At 32.4% G+C, this 18,071-nt stretch overlaps 1 protein-coding gene, 2 long non-coding RNA genes and 1 pseudogene across 3 annotated transcripts; all 4 read right to left on the bottom strand.

The window, feature by feature from the left end:
* Window positions 1-481: 481 nt before the first annotated feature.
* On the bottom strand, window positions 482-3,300 carry LOC149902368 (uncharacterized). The gene is made up of 4 exons (XR_016457570.1): window positions 3,124-3,300; window positions 2,998-3,034; window positions 2,005-2,064; window positions 482-807 (listed from the first exon to the last, which is right to left on the bottom strand). It is a non-coding gene; the product is annotated as an uncharacterized LOC149902368 (long non-coding RNA).
* Window positions 3,301-4,316: 1,016 nt separating this feature from the next.
* Window positions 4,317-6,759, bottom strand: LOC149902369 (uncharacterized). The gene is made up of 4 exons (XM_090110550.1): window positions 6,617-6,759; window positions 6,448-6,505; window positions 5,083-5,142; window positions 4,317-4,737 (listed from the first exon to the last, which is right to left on the bottom strand). Exons 1-4 carry the CDS (start codon window positions 6,688-6,690, stop codon window positions 4,624-4,626), a joined length of 306 nt encoding a protein of 101 aa, XP_089966676.1. The 5' UTR covers window positions 6,691-6,759; the 3' UTR covers window positions 4,317-4,623.
* A 7,169-nt stretch (window positions 6,760-13,928) lies between these two features.
* LOC149902370 (uncharacterized) lies at window positions 13,929-14,944 on the bottom strand. The gene is made up of 3 exons (XR_016457513.1): window positions 14,790-14,944; window positions 14,402-14,429; window positions 13,929-14,103 (listed from the first exon to the last, which is right to left on the bottom strand). It is a non-coding gene; the product is annotated as an uncharacterized LOC149902370 (long non-coding RNA).
* An 853-nt stretch (window positions 14,945-15,797) lies between these two features.
* LOC149902371 (uncharacterized) lies at window positions 15,798-17,359 on the bottom strand (annotated as a pseudogene).
* Window positions 17,360-18,071: the final 712 nt, after the last annotated feature.

Here is an 18,071-nt window from a genome sequence, read left to right on the forward strand (position 1 = left end):
GTTGAGCTCGGTAATATATCCATGTTTGGATATATTCAAAGTAAAGTTCTAATTAATTCCCTATTATCTGAAACAGGATAAAATGACGGTCAATTCGATGCCCCTAAATATAGTTATTTACCATAAATATTATCTATCTGAAAACCACAACAATTGAGAGATAAGCATTATAATAATATGTAGAGGCTTCTCTTTTTCAATGTGAAGTTGAATTTATTTAATTGGAATTGATAATAATAACAGGATAACCGTTTTCAGGAAATAAATTAAGTTTCAGTACAAAATAGAAAGCAAATAAAAATTTAATGTCCTATTTTTAAAACTATTTTATATGTAACATCTAAGTATGTAGGTAACCATAAAAATAAAAGCATAGGTATGTGAAATAAAAATATTTTCTGTATCCTTTATAACCAACCAACCGTAAGGAATGACAGATAATTTAGATTCTACATAATATTATAATAAAAACATATAATATGTATGAAAAACATTTATTTCATAAAAACACATACATTTTTTTATCATAGGTACTTAGAAAATTGAAATAAAAAATAATTTTAGGCAGTAGGGTATCTTATGCTAACATTAAATGTATTCAAAACTAAACGAAATTATTTTCCATATTATGTGTAGTTAATTATAATTTAGTGTAGGTATTTATGGCTTAAAATTGTCTATGTCATTAAAAACTTATTTTATGAAGTGAAAATTGTTTGTATTGCCTTCTCCATTTCCAGCGAACACAAAAGTTTTGGCTATTGGTCCTGAACTTGTTATTTTCCTGTAGTAACTTGATGAAGATGACTGGAAAATTAAAATTTCATTGAGTAAATAAAGCTAAAATTGCAATAAGAATTAAGAGTAGGGAAATAGTGTAAGAGATAATATGTATGTATATTATTATAGGGAAAGAGTATAACGCCGGTGCTGCCGCTGCCGCTCATCCGTATCTTCTTAAGTAAGTATTATGTATACTGGCCCCGTGGTTTCTACGATCCTATTAGTCTTATTGATATATAGCCTTTCTCGATAATTGGACAACAGTGAAATAATTTTTCAAACCGCACCCGTGGTTCCTGAGATTAGCGCGTTCATGCAAACACACAAACTCTTCAGAACGAGTCTGTATTACGTGAAGTTGACATTTTATATATTTTTTTTTAATTTACATTATTATAACTGTTAAAAGTGATCAATATTAATTTTATTAATTCAAAATTAGGTACTAAAGAGCTAATCCATCCACGTCGTTGCGCTAATCATTATGCGTTTTTTCGATTTAACAATAGTTACCTGCTTCCAAAAAATTTCAAATAGATAGAAGTAGATAGCATAAAAATACTGCCACGCCATGGTTTCGAGAAAAACACAAAAAGTGGATAAACCCAGTAGAGACTCTTCAACCTCCAATGCAATGCCCGGTGCATTCCTCCTCCAATGCAATGCCTCGAAGCGCTTTTAACTTTTTAACATAATATTTTGGTCACGCTAACAATCAATATTGATGGACCAAAACCCATAATTTATAACTTTTATCATGTTAAGCCTGTTTGTTTAAATCTAATATCTATCTAATTTCTAATATTTCTAATATATGTAGGTATATTATAAAGGCGAAAGTTTGAAAGGATGTATGGATGTATGGATGTTTGTTACTCTTTCACGTAAAAACTACTGAACCGATTACAATGAAATTTAGCACACATATAGAGGGTAACTTGGATTAACACATAGGATAGTTTTTATCCCGGAAATCCCACGGGAACGGGAACTATGCGGGTTTTCCTTTGCAAACGCGGGCGAAGCCGCGGGCGGAAATCTAGTATTTCATAGTACGAACGAGTCTGATAAGTTTCCTTTTCTGTCCGCATAGTGTCTCTTTTGTAAATATACTGCCTACCTATCGTTCCCACTCATTTACTAAAAACCTAGTAAGATTAATTAAATATTCGATAATATTTAATAATTTAAATAATACTTGTATAATTTTGTAATTCTTACTTGTTGACTGCTACTGGATTCTTCATATGTAAAATATGTATTGCGTTTTTCTCTTGGAATCTGAAATTGAAAAATAAAAATAAGATATTTTAAAATGTTCTATTTGTGAAGTTAAAGTTAAACTGAAGCCAATGTGTGTGTGTGTGGCTGAAGCAAATGAGATGGCTCACCTAGATAGATAAAAGATGGGCGTTAAAGCATCCCTTTTTTATGTCTCTCACGTTTAAATATGTAGGTACTTATATTGTATAGGTCTTTGATTCTATTGCTTTCATAAAGGTTTATATTTTATGGGGGCAAATGCCATTCACAAAATCGTTCACAAACTAACTATACGCTATCTCAATTCTTAGCGTACCTACCTATGATTCTATTTATATTATTTAATTGTTCTTTTTTAAGGGCTATCAGTAATTATTTTTGACTTTGATAGGAAATTCTTTTGCAGTGGTGCGGAAGCTTTCGCGGTATCAACAGGTAATACTCAATGATATTATATATATAGATATATATAGATATACATTATAGAAAAATATCATTGGTAATACTGCAGTAATACTTCTTAAGGTTAAATCGGAGACAAAAATTATTCGACGATTTTAGAGTATTCCATTACTTTATCAACATTAAATGCTAAAAATAACATGCTTAATTACCCACAATTCAAAAGTTAAGGATACAGGAAAATATGTTACTTATAGTGATTATGGGTATATACCCGTTATAAGGAAAATAGTTTGCTAATTAATGACGTTTTCGATACAACGAACTCAAACGATTACAAATTATTAAATTATGCGATAGAGCGATTTAAATGACTTAGGTAATATTGTATAAAATGGATTAACAATACTTTCACCAAAGAGTAGCTTATGTTATGTTAGTAACTATGTTTAAAAAGTATAAGTGGGTAAAATGGGTAACGTACAACGTAGTAGAACATAATAATAGGTACCTATAAGTAAAAAAAAATGTTTGGTCAAAACAACTTACCTCTGAATTTTGTATTCCGCTGTTGTGTTCAATTTTCCTTTGACAAAAAACAAACAACACTTTAAAGTTTTAAATGTTTATGCAAAATATTTATAAAAATAAACTATAAAAGTAAGTAAAACTTACTCAGGGGAAGGTCTGGCCTCTGCCAGAGACGCTATTAGGACACACAGATAAACTATCATCATTGTTGTATTCATGATTTTTATACTTCTTATATTATTATAACTGCAAAAATTTTCTCGTCTTCACAAATGAAGCGTTGAGGACAAACTGATTCTACTTAATAAAACGTATGAACACACACATAGTAAACAAATACGTAGGTTGAGTTAATTGTCTTAAAAAGATAATATAATCATACAAAGCTTACAAACTTGTTTCTCACGTTAGTGTAGCTATTTTTGTTGAAAACTATTAATCATTCTCTTAGAGTAGATATAGGTAGGTAACTAAAATTAGATTATCCATCATTAAATATGAGTAAATACTAAATACCATTTCTTCAAAAAAAATATAAACAAACTTGAAATTTGTATACTTACTTAAAGTTTTAAGAAGGTATCTTTTGTTCGCCTCTTACTTTTTACTACGACATTCTACATGCGTTTTTGACCTTCCACGTTTTTTTAACTAATGGTTATTTTAACATGAAGGATGTGATGTTTCTATTAAACTGCCTGTGCGACGCGGTTTCACCCGCATTGCTCCGCTCTTGTTGGTCCTAACGTGATGATATAAGAATTTTTCAAATCGGACAAGTAGTTTCTGAGATAAGCGCGTTCAAACAAACAAACAAACAAACTCTTCAGCTTTATTATATTAGTATAACTAGATTATATTACAATGATTTAAAATAACAGTTCTCTAAAATTTAAATTTACAATTTTTATAGGAAATTTTTCAATTTTCAATATAATATGAATAAAGCAATAAGAAAAAAATGACTTTATGTTTCGGCTTTGTTTTTCCGTCGAACTGTAGTTTTCAGTAAGGTACCCTATAAAAGAGCAGATGAAGGATTCTTGATTTTTTTGTTATTTTTATGAAAAGTTAGCATGTTGCAGTTGTTTCCACAATTACCTACTAATTGAGCGTTGCTTTGCAATAACTTATTTTGATTATTATCTAAAAAAGTGGCAATTTAATTTTTCCTTTGAACTCGTGTGTGTATCTATGTGCCCTACATACAAATTAATTTTAGTCATTGAAACGCCAATATTTTGATTCATTACTAGAAGTACAGGAAGAAAATAAAATATTCAGATATTTATATTTAAATCTTATTTTTTATTTTTATTTAAATCAATATAGCAGGCTCTTATAAAATAATTTATTTATAATAACAAAATGCGTTTTTAGAGATTATCAGTACATTAAAGATATAACACTTCAAGAGTAGAAATTTTGACTAAGATTTCTTTCTTAAAACTAAAAAAAAACGTACTTAATTTGTATTAAATACAAATAGCACAACTAGCGCTAAACTAAAAACTAAAAAACTCTTGTTAAACGCTCTAGATCATGATGGAGAGTGCGTGGTATAGGTACTTATCTATAGTTTTGACTCAATTCCGACGACAGTTTTCAAAGCTTTCGACCTCATTCAAATTAAAATAAATTATTTTATTTCTTGAAGTGGAAGTTGTTTGAATTTAATCGTCCATTTCCAGCCAACACGAAAGTTTTTGCTATTGGTCCTGAACTTGATATTTTCCTGTAGTAACTCGATGAAGACGACTGAAAATAGAGAGAGAAATACATCAATAAATTAATAAAATATGTATAGTAAAATAAGTATTTTTTTGATATCATTAATATGTTTAAATATGAAAGTATTAATTTTATATGATTCAAATAACTGTAGAGTTCTTAGAGCGCGTTTTGAAAGCCCTTCTAAAAGATTGAAATGGAAAAAATTAAAAATATGTGAGTAGGTAATAGTCCGATAGACGCAGTGACAATAATAAATAATAATATAATATTAATATCATTCGTTCAAGTATTACATATTTAAATTTTAGTGTATAGTGTCGAAAATATAACAAAATATGATTAAGATATTTGCTAGTAAAATGAACTTACTTGATGACTGCTACTGGATTCTTCAAAAGTAAAGTAGGAGCCTCGCTTTATTCTAGGAAGCTGAAATGGAATAAATTTTTCTGATTAAAAATATGAAAGAAATTAATTATTAAATAATTTCCATTATTGATAATGTGCAGCTCTATGTTACTATTTTTACAACAAGCAAATGCAAATTTAATTTTTTTAAACTCAATCATTTATCCAAGTCAAATTTCAGAATTTGAAATTTTGAACGCATGTTTATTATAAACAAGGTATTGGATAAAGAAAAATGATATAAAATAAACCATTTGGCTGTTATTGTTGCAAAAATAACATGATTGGCTAAATGACAACAACCGGTTTGAAGGTTGAACAGGGAAATATGTAAACGGACAAAGATGCGACTTGGAATTCCAAATGTTGGAGCGAACATTACCTGCACCTGAGTAACCCCAGAGTATCTCGTTAATCCACTTTTCGATTTCTTTTGAACAGGAAAATACATTTATATGTTTACCTATAGGTTTTGGCACGTATGTATATTTTATAATACGCTATAGCCGTTATATTTTCGATATATATGTGCGCATATTATTTTTTATAAAAGATCGTGAACTACGTCCTTTTACCCGTCAGTTTTAACTTAATCCTAGAACGTGCTGTAGAAGTACATAATATTATATCCTACATAGGTTGACTATATAAAATGCTATTTATTCTCAAATAGAGGTAAGCTTGCTCGTAACGGAGCGATTTTTTTGACTCAGAATACGAGGTTTCCAGTTTTTATCGTCAGTAAATCATTATTGAATGACATGTTTTGGTAGCCCCCCGCTCAGACATCGCAAAGCTTTTTAGCTTTATCATTTCAATATATTATTATGCTTTGTAAACGAGTTCTATAAAATTCAATAATTTATTACTATTTTAAACGTAAAGGTTAGAGGAAAATATGAAACAAAAATACTCAAAACATCTGACATACATGTATATAGCTACTTAAATATAGTGTATCTAATAAATAGTCTATTTTTAAAATCACAATAGCGTCTCTACAATTTATTTATTAATTAATATTGTTTTATATCTGACCTGTCTGTCGGTTTCTTCCCGCTTAAATATTTAAAGTGATAATTTGTTTTTGGTTCGTTGTTTTTTACATGATATGAACTATGCATATTAGTATTTTTAGAACAAGCTAATGTGAATACCTAGTAACCTACAAATCTGTTATCCTACTGGTTTAATGCTCCAAGTCCTACAGACATTCGTATGGAAATTATATTAAGCAAGGAAAAATGTGAAAGCTTTTGAGCCGTTTTATTTAAACGCATACAAGCGAGCATTCTTATTCTAAAATTGATTATTTAAGAAACGTACCTGTTGATTTTGTACTTGGTCATTTTGGTCCGGATTGTGGTGAGATTGTTGACTTGTTCTAAAAATTACACAAAACGTTATTAAATGCAACGAGTATAGAGTTGAACGAAATGTTTTTTTTATATTTGAATTGTGACTTCACAGTTAATTTACTTCTATAATAACTTACTCAAGGGATGGTCTGGATTCTACGACTGATGCTATTACGATAAACGCACAAACAATAGCAATTTTTGTATTCATGATTTTTATAATTCTTATTATTTTCAATGTAAAAGCTTTGTCTCGCCTTCACAGGTAGAGCGACGAGGATAAACTGATTTTTATATTCATATTACACTGAACATATACGTAAACATAATATATAACTGTCTTAAGATTTATAATATATGTATGATGCATACGTATTTTTATGACATACAATTTTGCTTACGTATTGGGTTTTTATTGGTTTATGAAATATATGTAACCTTATAAGTATACCGAACTAGTCTAATCTAATAATATAATATACCCGTATGTCGCAGTGGGATTTTTGAATTCGTTATTCTTCATCAATTTAATGCATTTTAAAAATATGTAGGTAGTGTGCATAGGTATATGTCTTAAAGTAATAATAATTTATAATTTTTTTTAATACTTATTTTTAAAAAAATTTATGGTTCTTAATTCTTATCTTTTTACATAGGGAATTTTCTTAAAAAGAATTAGCTGTGTAGCAATAATTTGCATAGATAGATATACTCTATAATAAAATATTAAAATTACACTGCTTTTCCCGGCTTTACCCGTCTTTATCCGGGATCAAGAATAACGAAGCTTTCTGCTGGTGATCTCGTAGTTTCAGAAACTATACGTAAAAAAAACGGGCAACAGTAGGGGCAAACAACTAGTCGCGGAAGAATTCCAACAAATACCCGCGGCCCCATCATTAAAGCGGCTCGACGGAACACAGTGGGGTTTTAGTCGGTAAGAATCCGACATAACCCACGGCTCCTTCCCCGGGGGCCGTGGGTATCTTTGGAAGATTTCCCCACTATAAAAAAAAAAAAAAAAAAAAAAGGGGCAAACAACTAGTCTCTTCATAAATGGCTGGTGTCGTCATCAGACATCACGTCAGACGTCATCAATGTTTATATAATTACAATATCGCAATACGATGGCGCATAGACCGATTATTTATGATTTTGATAGTCAAAAATATTTAAATTTGCCTTTATTACCATTCAAATACGTTTATGATTTAGCAAAAATCGACTTGTTGTTTGTCCTAGATGTTGTGGTTTCACAAAAGTGTTTGTTATGTTTTTAAACTTCATTTTGTACATTAACATTACACTAAAAGGTAAAATAAAGCTTATCTCATATGAACAAAAAACATTTATTACATATCCAACAATTGATATTAAGCAAAAGGTATATAAGCTACGACGATAATTATGAATTGATGGTGTATGGGACGCGATTCTTTTGGAACTTTTGAACTTCAATAAATAATACAGCTGTATTTCGTACATTATTGTTATGGTCTCAGCTGTTGGTTTCTATCTACCTATGTACTTCCTATGTAGGATATGAATGATAATAATGTTGATGTACGAAAAATAATTATATTAAATTAATATTAATTGACCGGTCGAAATATTATGACATACTATTTTAAACAATATTATGTACTTCCCCGTGGAGCTATTGACAATTTAATAATCAATGTGATATATTTTTACAAATGTAAACATACTTATTTACTACGTTACATTAGGTAACAGTTACAGCCTGAGTCATAAAGGTTATTCACGTTGGCATGCATACAGTTTTGTTTATTTTGAATTTTAATTTTAGATTCATACTATAATATTCAGAGCTTTTATCCGGGGGATTTCTTTTTATCTTTAAATTTATGTCTTCTTTTATATTTACTCTTTAGGTGGCTTGTTGGTTAAACTACGGTTTTTTAAAGATAGTTACTTTACTTTACGTACCAGAAGTACCTAGTATCTATTATTTTCGTAGTTCTGTCGCCTGTGATGAGATGACAATAATCAACAGATCCGGAAATCATTCTTGTATTTCCTTGTCTACAGCCACAGATAGGTATTATAATACTTTACTATTATAGTACTACAACTTTAATTCAAGGTTATGAATTCGCTTTTTTTCGCTTTGCTTTCGCTTCTGTTATTAGGATGATTTTCTGTGAGGGACAGATTAGACACCTGTCTATTACATATTACATATGTTGTTATCTTGGCGTGTTGTAATTAAATAATCGTCGTACCTATTAAGACCTAAAGCCTGAAAATGTACATTAATTTCAAATTCGTTAACATATCTTATATCTCTCTTATTTCTCTCCGTACTAAACTACTTCTCTTTGTGTGTCACGGTGTTGCAATATTCGATATTATATTTTATGAAAGCGTTTTTTTAAGGAAAACCAAACTTATTAAAATATGACCACAAATTATTCGCTAAAATAGGCCATACGTGACACGTATAAGCACATCATGACAGTTGCAGTGCAGGATTCGTGGCAATAATAACCTATACGGTATACATAGGTAATTTTCAAAACTTACTTTTATTTTCAATTAAAAAATAAGGACGAAATATTTTATCTTTTTGTATAATTTATCAGTTAAAAGGGAAATAAATACACATTTTTTAAATACGCTATCTATTGAATGTTTGATGTAACAACGTTACAAAAGTTAAAAGTGTATTTAGGTCGACTACTACGACTTGTGCAAGCGTAGAGGGCGCTTCTTCGTAGCCGTAGTTTATTGAAATACTCGCGAGATGGCAATCTGCACATAATCCATACTATTCCATACTATCCATCATCTATCCATACTAATATTATAAATGCGAAAGTAACTCTGTCTGTCTGTCTGTCTGTTACTCAATCACGCATAAACTACTGAACCAATTTTCATGAAATTTGGTATAGAGATATTTTTATACCCGAGAAAGGACATAGGCTACTTTTTATCCCGGGAAATTGACGCAATCCCGGAAATCCCACGGGACCGGAACTATGCGGGTTTTTCTTTGACTGCGCGGGCGAAGCCGCGGGCGGAAAGCTAGTAATATATAATAGGAGTTTAATGTGGCTAAGAAAGTTCTTTTATAATAGTATAATTTAGTTTTATTAGCTTTCCAATTCGACATCGAAACATAACATTAGAAAATAATCTGAAACATCGTAAGCTGCGTTATATATTATAATAAAAATAAATAAATCGTATTTTTAAACTTTTCCTCATATTATTGAGTTGTACATGGTTGTACTCAATGTATGTGTCAAGGAAATCTCTATACGATTATGTACGCTACTCTCCTGTCCAATACCGATTTGTTATTTTATTTGCTCACAAGACACGCTCACTTTCAAAGGTAAATAACCATTTAAGGTCGGTTTCATGTTCACACATAGAGAAAATACATAGTTATATTTTCTAAAATCTATTCTTTTCTTCTTGGTAAATATTGGTATGATGTTTATTAATGTATTATATAAATATTGTTACGACATAACGATTAAGTCGGCGCAGCATTAAACATAGGTAGGTATGTTGAAACCTATAATTTTAATGAATCAAAGCGACTTACCTATATGAATAAAGGATCCGATCTTCTTACTTAGCCGTTATCCGTACGGTCGGTTTATTTCAATTTCCTTCATAAAAGACGCTATTCTCGGATTTGAAGTAGATTTATCATGCTCGGATAAAGCGGGCACTTTTTGTGCTTTTCTTGTGCCTGGATCTGACCCGAGATCTGTCCACTTAATGTGAATAATGGTGTGCGATGGAAAACGAATGCGAGCCCGAACACAAAAGACAACAATAAGAAGTGATTTCGAGATTTGATACAGGGATCCTTGTAAGATAATATTGTATTTTATTGAAATTTTAATATTTAATTCACTTATTCTAAGTAGATATTATTTGTTTTCCGTTGAGCGTTTTCTTGCTACACCCGTAAACGATCATCTATTTGAAACTAAACGAAGCGTAATGAACTGCTCCATGCTCTAACACGCGATTCAAGAGATAATATTATGTTATCCCTGAACAAATGGTCATTTTTAATATGGAAAATTTAAGAAGTAAGTATAAAAATCTCCCAGTTGAATAGAAGATTCATAAAAAATCATGTTCACATAATTTATCATCACTGATTTTCATATGCCATGATTTGCAGGTAGGTAATAGTTGTTATAAAATCCATATTATTATTTCAATTAATTGTTGATTATAGTTAAATGTAAATAAAAATATACCATTCAAAGTTTCTTATTATAATGTCTGATGATTATTTATTTATTTATTTAATAAGGTGCACACGACAGCTGACAATTTTGCCTCATTATACACAAATTTAATTTAATTATATGTTGCGGTGAAATGCCAACCAATTAATTATATGCACACAGCATAGTTGAGGGAAAAAAATTATTAAAAATTACATTATTTAGCACAATTCATAGATCAAGTAAAATAATTTCCTAAAATACAATGTCATAAAATAAGTTGAATCTAATTAATCATAGTACAGATAAATATCACATTAATATAGCTACAGTACATTATTGATTGATAATTATCCAATTCTATTATAGAGGTACGATACTTACATACATATAGGTTCATATTAAATATTTTATTTGAAACTTTGTATTACTCAACGCACTTTTCAACTCTTGAGCTTACTCTTATATTTAACTAGCTGCACTCCTGTTGGTCTTATGTCTTCTTGCCTTCCTCGATAAATGGGCTATCTAACACCGAAATAATTTTTCAAATCGGACCAGTAGTTCCTGATTAGCGCGTTCACACAAACAAACTCTTAAGCTTTAATAATAATATACTACGGATATTAGTATAGATTAACTGTGTAATTGTAAAACAAGTCTATGGAATAAGATCCCTATTGCCGTTAGATAGCCTGTGTATTGTGTAATGCATTACTTGCATGACTACCTCTTACTAGATTTCGTAAATACTATCTGTTATCAAAATCGACCTCCTAGGTCACTAAATCCTCGATTATATTTATAAACGAAGTAAATTATGTATGGATAAACTAACCAATATAATAAAAGCTAAAGTTAGTTATAATAAAAGCTAAAGCTAAAGTTGCTGTTTCACACAAAATTTGTTCAGGTCTGTATGAAATTTTGTACACAGATTGATACATGGGCTTCTTTTCACACGGCTCCCATATAGTGAAGTCTATAGTGAATTCTAGTCAAATATCATACCTAGAAGTAAGCTACGATAAATATTATTTTATAGTAGAAAAAATTTCTGTCTGTCTATTAGTTTTATCTGTCTGTATATTAGTACTTACTTGTGTAGTAACACAAGTAAGTACATGAAGTATCATGTAACTATAAATTTATAGTAATCCAAACTCCGTAGCAAAGCTCTCATTATCGGATCGAAAAATAAAATTTCATATGATTCTAAATCAAAAACAGAACTAAACTTGAGAGAGTAGAGTTTACATTTGTATAGAGAGAGAACTTAAATGTGAGGGCGAGCATTACAATGTTCATGTGACGGTGAAACCTTTTTGTTCCGTCTTTTGTGAAGAGAATCTGCGACGCCCCAGGGGCCGTAGGCACGATTTCCATTACACGGGAGGCTTTTTTAAAATACCTTCGCTTTTAAAAGTTGACTCTAGTTTAGTATTTATTTGATCAACAATCTGTATGAACGTAATAAAAAGATAGGCCATCATTTTTATTGATTTAAAAGGCCATCATTTTTATTGATTTAAGGAGAGAAACAATTTATTATAGTTAATGTTTAAATTTTAAATCCTTATAAAATAAATATTTAAAAATCCTCAAAGTACAGATAAACTATCAAGAGGCGGAATCGATCACACCTCCTTCACTTTTCTCAAGGGTGTCCTTTAGGCATATAAAATTTAAAGAGTGTAGTAATATTTAAACATAATTTGTACTTTTACTCTTAGAGTAGAAGAAATTCTATTGCTGAGGTGAGATGTTGGACTCGTTGTCAGGCATCGCTACAGAACAGCGAAGGACGCAAGATCAAATCCCGCCTCATGATCGGTTTTGTTCTAATAATCTCTATGTATAAAAATGAATCCTTATTACCCTTGGTCACGGCATCACGCGTGAACAGCTTGATCGATTTCGATAATTCTTTTTTTATAATATTACTTGAAGTACGAGGATGGTTCTTATGAAAATAAAAATTAACATGTACCACGGTTGAAGCCGGGGCGGACCCTAGTAATAAATATATTTCAGGACACTTTTCACACACGGCACGATCTGATCCCATACTAAGATTTTCTATTGTGTTATGCAAATAAAATGGTTGATCAAAATACATATATAATTTTAAATATATATTTGTATAGACTATAGATAATTATCACCCATACACAGAGCAAACATCGATGTTTATCACATAATAATATCTGCCATGGGAATTGAACCCACGAGCTCTGGCGAAGGTAGGGTCGCTAACAACTAAGCCAGTCAGTTAAAATTATTAAATATTCTTTAAAGTTTTTCAAACTCAAACTCAAACTCAAACGTGTACTTATTCAATTAGTCTTCTTCTAATTTGAATCGTTATACCATAGCTTTACCATTTACCACTGAGTTCAAACAACAAATTATTTTCAAAGTTATATCAGTCTTCAGACTACACAATAAGTATTTATTTTTACAAAACTTTATTTGCATTGCATTTGAAAAGATAGATCATCAAAAAACACAACAAATTAATAAGACATAAACGCTATAATCGAACTGTAATTATTGGTAATGGTTATTTAAATGGTTATCGTAATTACAAAAGTTGTTACATTTGACTCTCGAGCAAATGGCCTCATTTGTTGAAAATATTTTCGCAATGTTAATGTCAGGTGATTTCGCAGACGAGGTCTGCCAACAATACAGTAAAAACATTTAAAGTAATTATCATCATTTCGTAGGCATTTTAAATAAAATGAAGTGATTTTGGATATATAGGATAGGTACATGCTATTTAATTTAACCAATTGTTTTAAATATAAGTAATTAGTTTAACATTCGATTTGTTCTGTATTACCCGTTTACTTGTTCAGCGATGATTTAGGTTTCTTCGAGTAGGTGAATCATGTTGGAAAGTGTAATTACCTAGATATAGTTAGTGAGGTTTTTTTGATAGAATCTTTATTTTAGAAATATTTCATTATTTCTTATAATTTTCAAATGGATTCGCTTTGGCTTCTATTGTTAAAGTTTTGTCATATGTTTACATTGTACAAGCTAAATTACAACATTAAGTGATTAAGTAAATTACTTATTTACTAAGCATATACTTAGGAATTTACATGCAAAAAAAAAAAAAACCTCAAATCTAGGAAAATATAAGAGCGTTCTTCACTGTGGTTCCCCAGGAGCTGTAGGTACTTATTAGTAATAGTAGGTTATTAAGAAAAAAACACGGTTAGTATATTACTTTTAATATTCTCTAGATACCAGCACTTCTACTGCAATCTAAATATTCAAGTTCACATTTCGTCACTTTTTTATCCACTAGAATGATTTCTTTTGATAATTACATCGTTTTTATTGCGTGAACCATTTCCTATAACTATACGCCTACATACTCTTCTCTCAGTCTGAAAAATAAACTAAGTGTTATTATAATATTTAATGAATTATTGAAACAAAGCTCAGCGAAGATGGACATCACTAAAGTATAAAACAAAGTCGCTTTCTCTGTCCCTATGTCCATTTGTATGTTTAAATCTTTAAAACTACTCAACGGATTTTGATGCGGTTTTTTTAAATAGATAGAGTGATTCAAGAGGAAGGTTTTAGTATATAATTTATTATGTTTTAGTCAAAGCGGGCGAAGCCGCGGGTGGAAAGCTAGTAATATTATAAAGATGAAGATTAAAAATAAATAAAACTTACGCATCTCTGCGGCCACAAGCTGCACGGTCTGTAAATAAATTAAACAATAACATTAATGAATAAATTGTAGCAAGAACTTTTGTGTGTATAATATTTATTCTTTCCTATTTATCACTTATTAGTCCGATAGGTATATGAAGTAAAGTGCATTAAAAAAAATGTGATCTAGTTTTTGTAGGCTGAATTTTTTTGGGAGATGAACACAATAGACAATCTTAAATTCTAGTCTCAACTGTTAAAACTTAAGAAAAAAAAATTCAATAACAAAAATTAAAATAATTAGCAACAATACAAGTGGGAAGTGTAATATCAGGGTAACAAAATATTAAATATAAAATAAATAAACTTAAAACTGTTATAGAGTTCACCGTCTCGGTTTTTTACTTACTTTGGTTTGGGATTTGCTTCATATAAACTTACACAGAAAAGAAGCGTTATCACTAATATATGAAGTATTTTCATGATTTTGTTTATAAAATAATTTTAATTTAATGCTTAATTAGGCGAGTCTGCCGCACATAATGAAGGACCAATACCCGTACAGTTTATTATATACACTACAGGAAAACTAATTTCTTCCTGTGATAGCCAAATACAATTATATATTTTGTTGTTATTACGTAAATATAATTTTATCATGTTCGCGTTTAAATATGTAAGTAGATAATATTTTTAACAACACTTGGTAAACCATTGAGGTATGTACTACATAGTAATTAGTAACTCAATGTGGTAAACCCATTTTTTACATCACGAGTCTGCATTCTTATGGCCACCATTCACAAGCGCGCCCATCCGCTGGATTTGTAGCTGGCGACATGTCCGCCGACAAATCTGCGTATGTATGTATCGGTGTGCGCGGCTCGCGGCTCGTCGCGGCGCTCGCCGTCTGGAGACGGCGATGGCTATATAAGGCGTTTATGAAACCTATAAATACAGAATATTTTTATAGTTATTGTTAAAGTCAAGCCTATCTTAAAGGCCGGCAACACACTCACAATGTCCCCGGCCGCGGCACGGCGTTGTGGCTTATGGGCGACGCTTACCATCAGGCGTCGCGTGGATATCATAGTACATAATATATGATAATTCAATAGGTGGTTTCATACTGAGTGAGCAGCCTCGGAAAATAATTGCGAAGATCATAGGCGCGTCCACACAGATCGAGTAGTCTCGTGAATCATTTTCCGCGCGTAGCAGCTCGGTCAGTGTGAACGTGGCTCGATCAAGGAAAATAGCGGCTCCTAGTCGTCGGCAAGGAAAATAAGTTCACACTGACCGAGATGTGCTCTTTGTGGACCCGGTTACATTTTGTGTTCGAAGGCATACGTATTAGCTAATCTGGCATATTGATATGCATATTGCATACATTACATACATTAATGTCCTGTGGCCCCTATGTGGGGCAGAGGGCGTCTACAGTGCGCCGCCATCGCGTTCTGTCTTGGGCTACGCTCTTCACCTCCTGCCAAGTCAACCCGATCGCCCTAGCTTCCGCCGCCACCGAGCGTCGCCAGGATTGTCTTGGACGGCCACGCTTCTTTTTCCCTTGCGGAGTCCATTCCAGGACTTGCCTTGTGTGGCCGATCCAAGTCCATTTTCGACGTAAGATTTGACGGGATATAGGAGTTTCATGGCAGCGTTCCAACAGATTGTCGTTGGATATCTTATCTGGCCAGTGGATTCGCAGTATTTGGCGGAGGCATCTGTTGACGAAGACCTGGATTCTATACGTGATATCTTTGGTCACCCTCCACGTTTCACTCCCATATAAAAGGACACTCTTTACGTTGGAGCGAAATATTCTAAATTTCACTCCACGAGTTAGTTTCTCCGATTTCCATATGGGTCGCAGCTGCGCGAAGGTTGCCCTAGCTTTGGCGATTCTAGAAGTGATGTCCTCTTCGGTTCCACCGGAATTAGACACAATACTAGCGAGGTATGTAAATTGAAAGAAAGAAAGAAAGAAAAAAAGCTTTATTGCCAACAAAAACTTAGACTAACTTAACTTAAAAGTAAACACGTATTAGGCAATCGGAACAGACTCAGCCATGCTGTGGGCTAACACCCGAACAGCGCTGATTTTCAGTCTGCCCGCGTATTTCCGAGGTCCTACATTTATATAAATACTAATAATAAAATAAAATTACATCTATAACTGTTCGTATCAATAAACGCTATAATTGCTGGACACGCTTTATTTGTTGTGGGCCTAAAGTCAGTGGTTGAGAATTTCTCCCCTCTGTGCGCATTTTCTGGGTCTTTAGGGAGTTAATTTTTAGTCCACAGACGGCAGCTTCACGTTGAAGGTCATCAAGCTTGGACTGCATGTCAACGTGTTTGTGACTGAGCAGACACAGGTCATCAGCGTAGTCTAGGTCGTCCAATTGGTCGGTCAACCCCCACTCTATACCGCGTCGCTTACCTTCGTTGACTTTATGCATTATGCCATCTAGTACCACAGTTTATTATTTTATCTGGGACGCCTATCTCGGTGAGTCGGCACCAGATGCTGAACCATTTTACTGTGTCGAAAGCTTTTTCGAAGTCAACGCATATGCATATTGCATAGGGTATATTAATTATGTAGCTTTCCAATCCGTCGATATTTATGAACAATGTATCTTCATGCTTGATTTAGATTAGAATCAGAAAAGTTTAAATATGATTATTATTATTTTTGAAGTGAAAACTTCTTTAGCGGCGTTGGGTATAAAATCTTAAACTCGCGTCAGGACACGTGGCCTGATCGAAAAAGCGTAAGACGGATGATTTTTTTTAGCCCTTATATTCCATGCGTAAGACGGATACCATTCCAAAATATCAAACATGCTGAACGTTAATAATCAAGTTTTCACTTCTGCCGGTACTCCCGGAGTGCAACCCGTCTTTTTTTTTATATTAGAGTGGGCAAACGGGCTTGTGGAGCGCCTGATCGTAAGCGAGTCCACCGCCCATATTCATCTACAGGGGATTCTGCAGGTGCGTTGCCGACTTTTTGAGATGGAGGTACACTCTCTTCTTGAAGACACTCAAATTGTAGACATTAGGAAATGTCGCTGCCGGGAGGCTATTCCATAATTTGGTAGTGCGTGGTAAAAAGTTACGAAAAAAACGCACTGTACTCGTACGCCAAAGATCTAAGTGGTGAGCATGAAACTTCGCCTTGTGTCGGGCAGAACGATGGTGGAATTCTGCGGCAGGTATCAGTTCAAACAACTCGTCAGAACAATCTTCATTGTACAGACGATAGAATACGCATAAAGATGCGACGTCTCGTCGTAAAGCTAGTGAATCCAGCCGATCAGTAAGTGTCCGATTATTATCGTTTGTATATTTTTTTTTATGAGAGAGGAGGCAAAAGAGCAGACGCGACGCCTGATGGTAAGGGGTCAGCGTCGCCCATAAGCCACAACGCCGCGCCGCGGCCGGGCGGGGACATTGTGAGTGTGTTGCCGGCCTTTAAGATAGGAATACGCTTTGTATGAACTAGGCTTGACTTTAACAATAACTATAAAAATATTCTGTATTTATAGGTTTCATAAACGCCTTATATACGTTTTGTTTAATGTTAAAATGTTATTTTTTTTATAACATACAATATTATTATTCAACTTGTTACACTACACTACGTTACACTTGTTGTACTCCTAGGTAGGTATGTAATCTG

The sequence above is a fragment of the Colias eurytheme genome, chromosome 15 (genome assembly GCF_061535395.1).
Source record: "Colias eurytheme isolate Ceu_HAF_F1 chromosome 15, ilColEury1 Martin Lab GWU primary, whole genome shotgun sequence".
Classification (NCBI taxonomy): Eukaryota; Metazoa; Arthropoda; class Insecta; order Lepidoptera; family Pieridae; genus Colias; species Colias eurytheme.

What these genes read in the sequence shown, in the direction of transcription:
- LOC149902369 (XM_090110550.1), bottom strand. Translation starts at nt 6,690, where the DNA reads ATGAATACAAAAATTGCTATTGTTTGTGCGTTTATCGTAATAGCATCA. An exon ending in GAATCCAGACCATCCCTTGA is followed by an intron (nt 6,506 to 6,616) that starts GTAAGTTATTAT and finishes TGTAATTTTTAG; the next exon opens with AACAAGTCAACAATCTCACC. An exon ending in AATCCAGTAGCAGTCATCAA is followed by an intron (nt 4,738 to 5,082) that starts GTAAGTTCATTT and finishes CTCTATTTTCAG; the next exon opens with TCGTCTTCATCGAGTTACTA.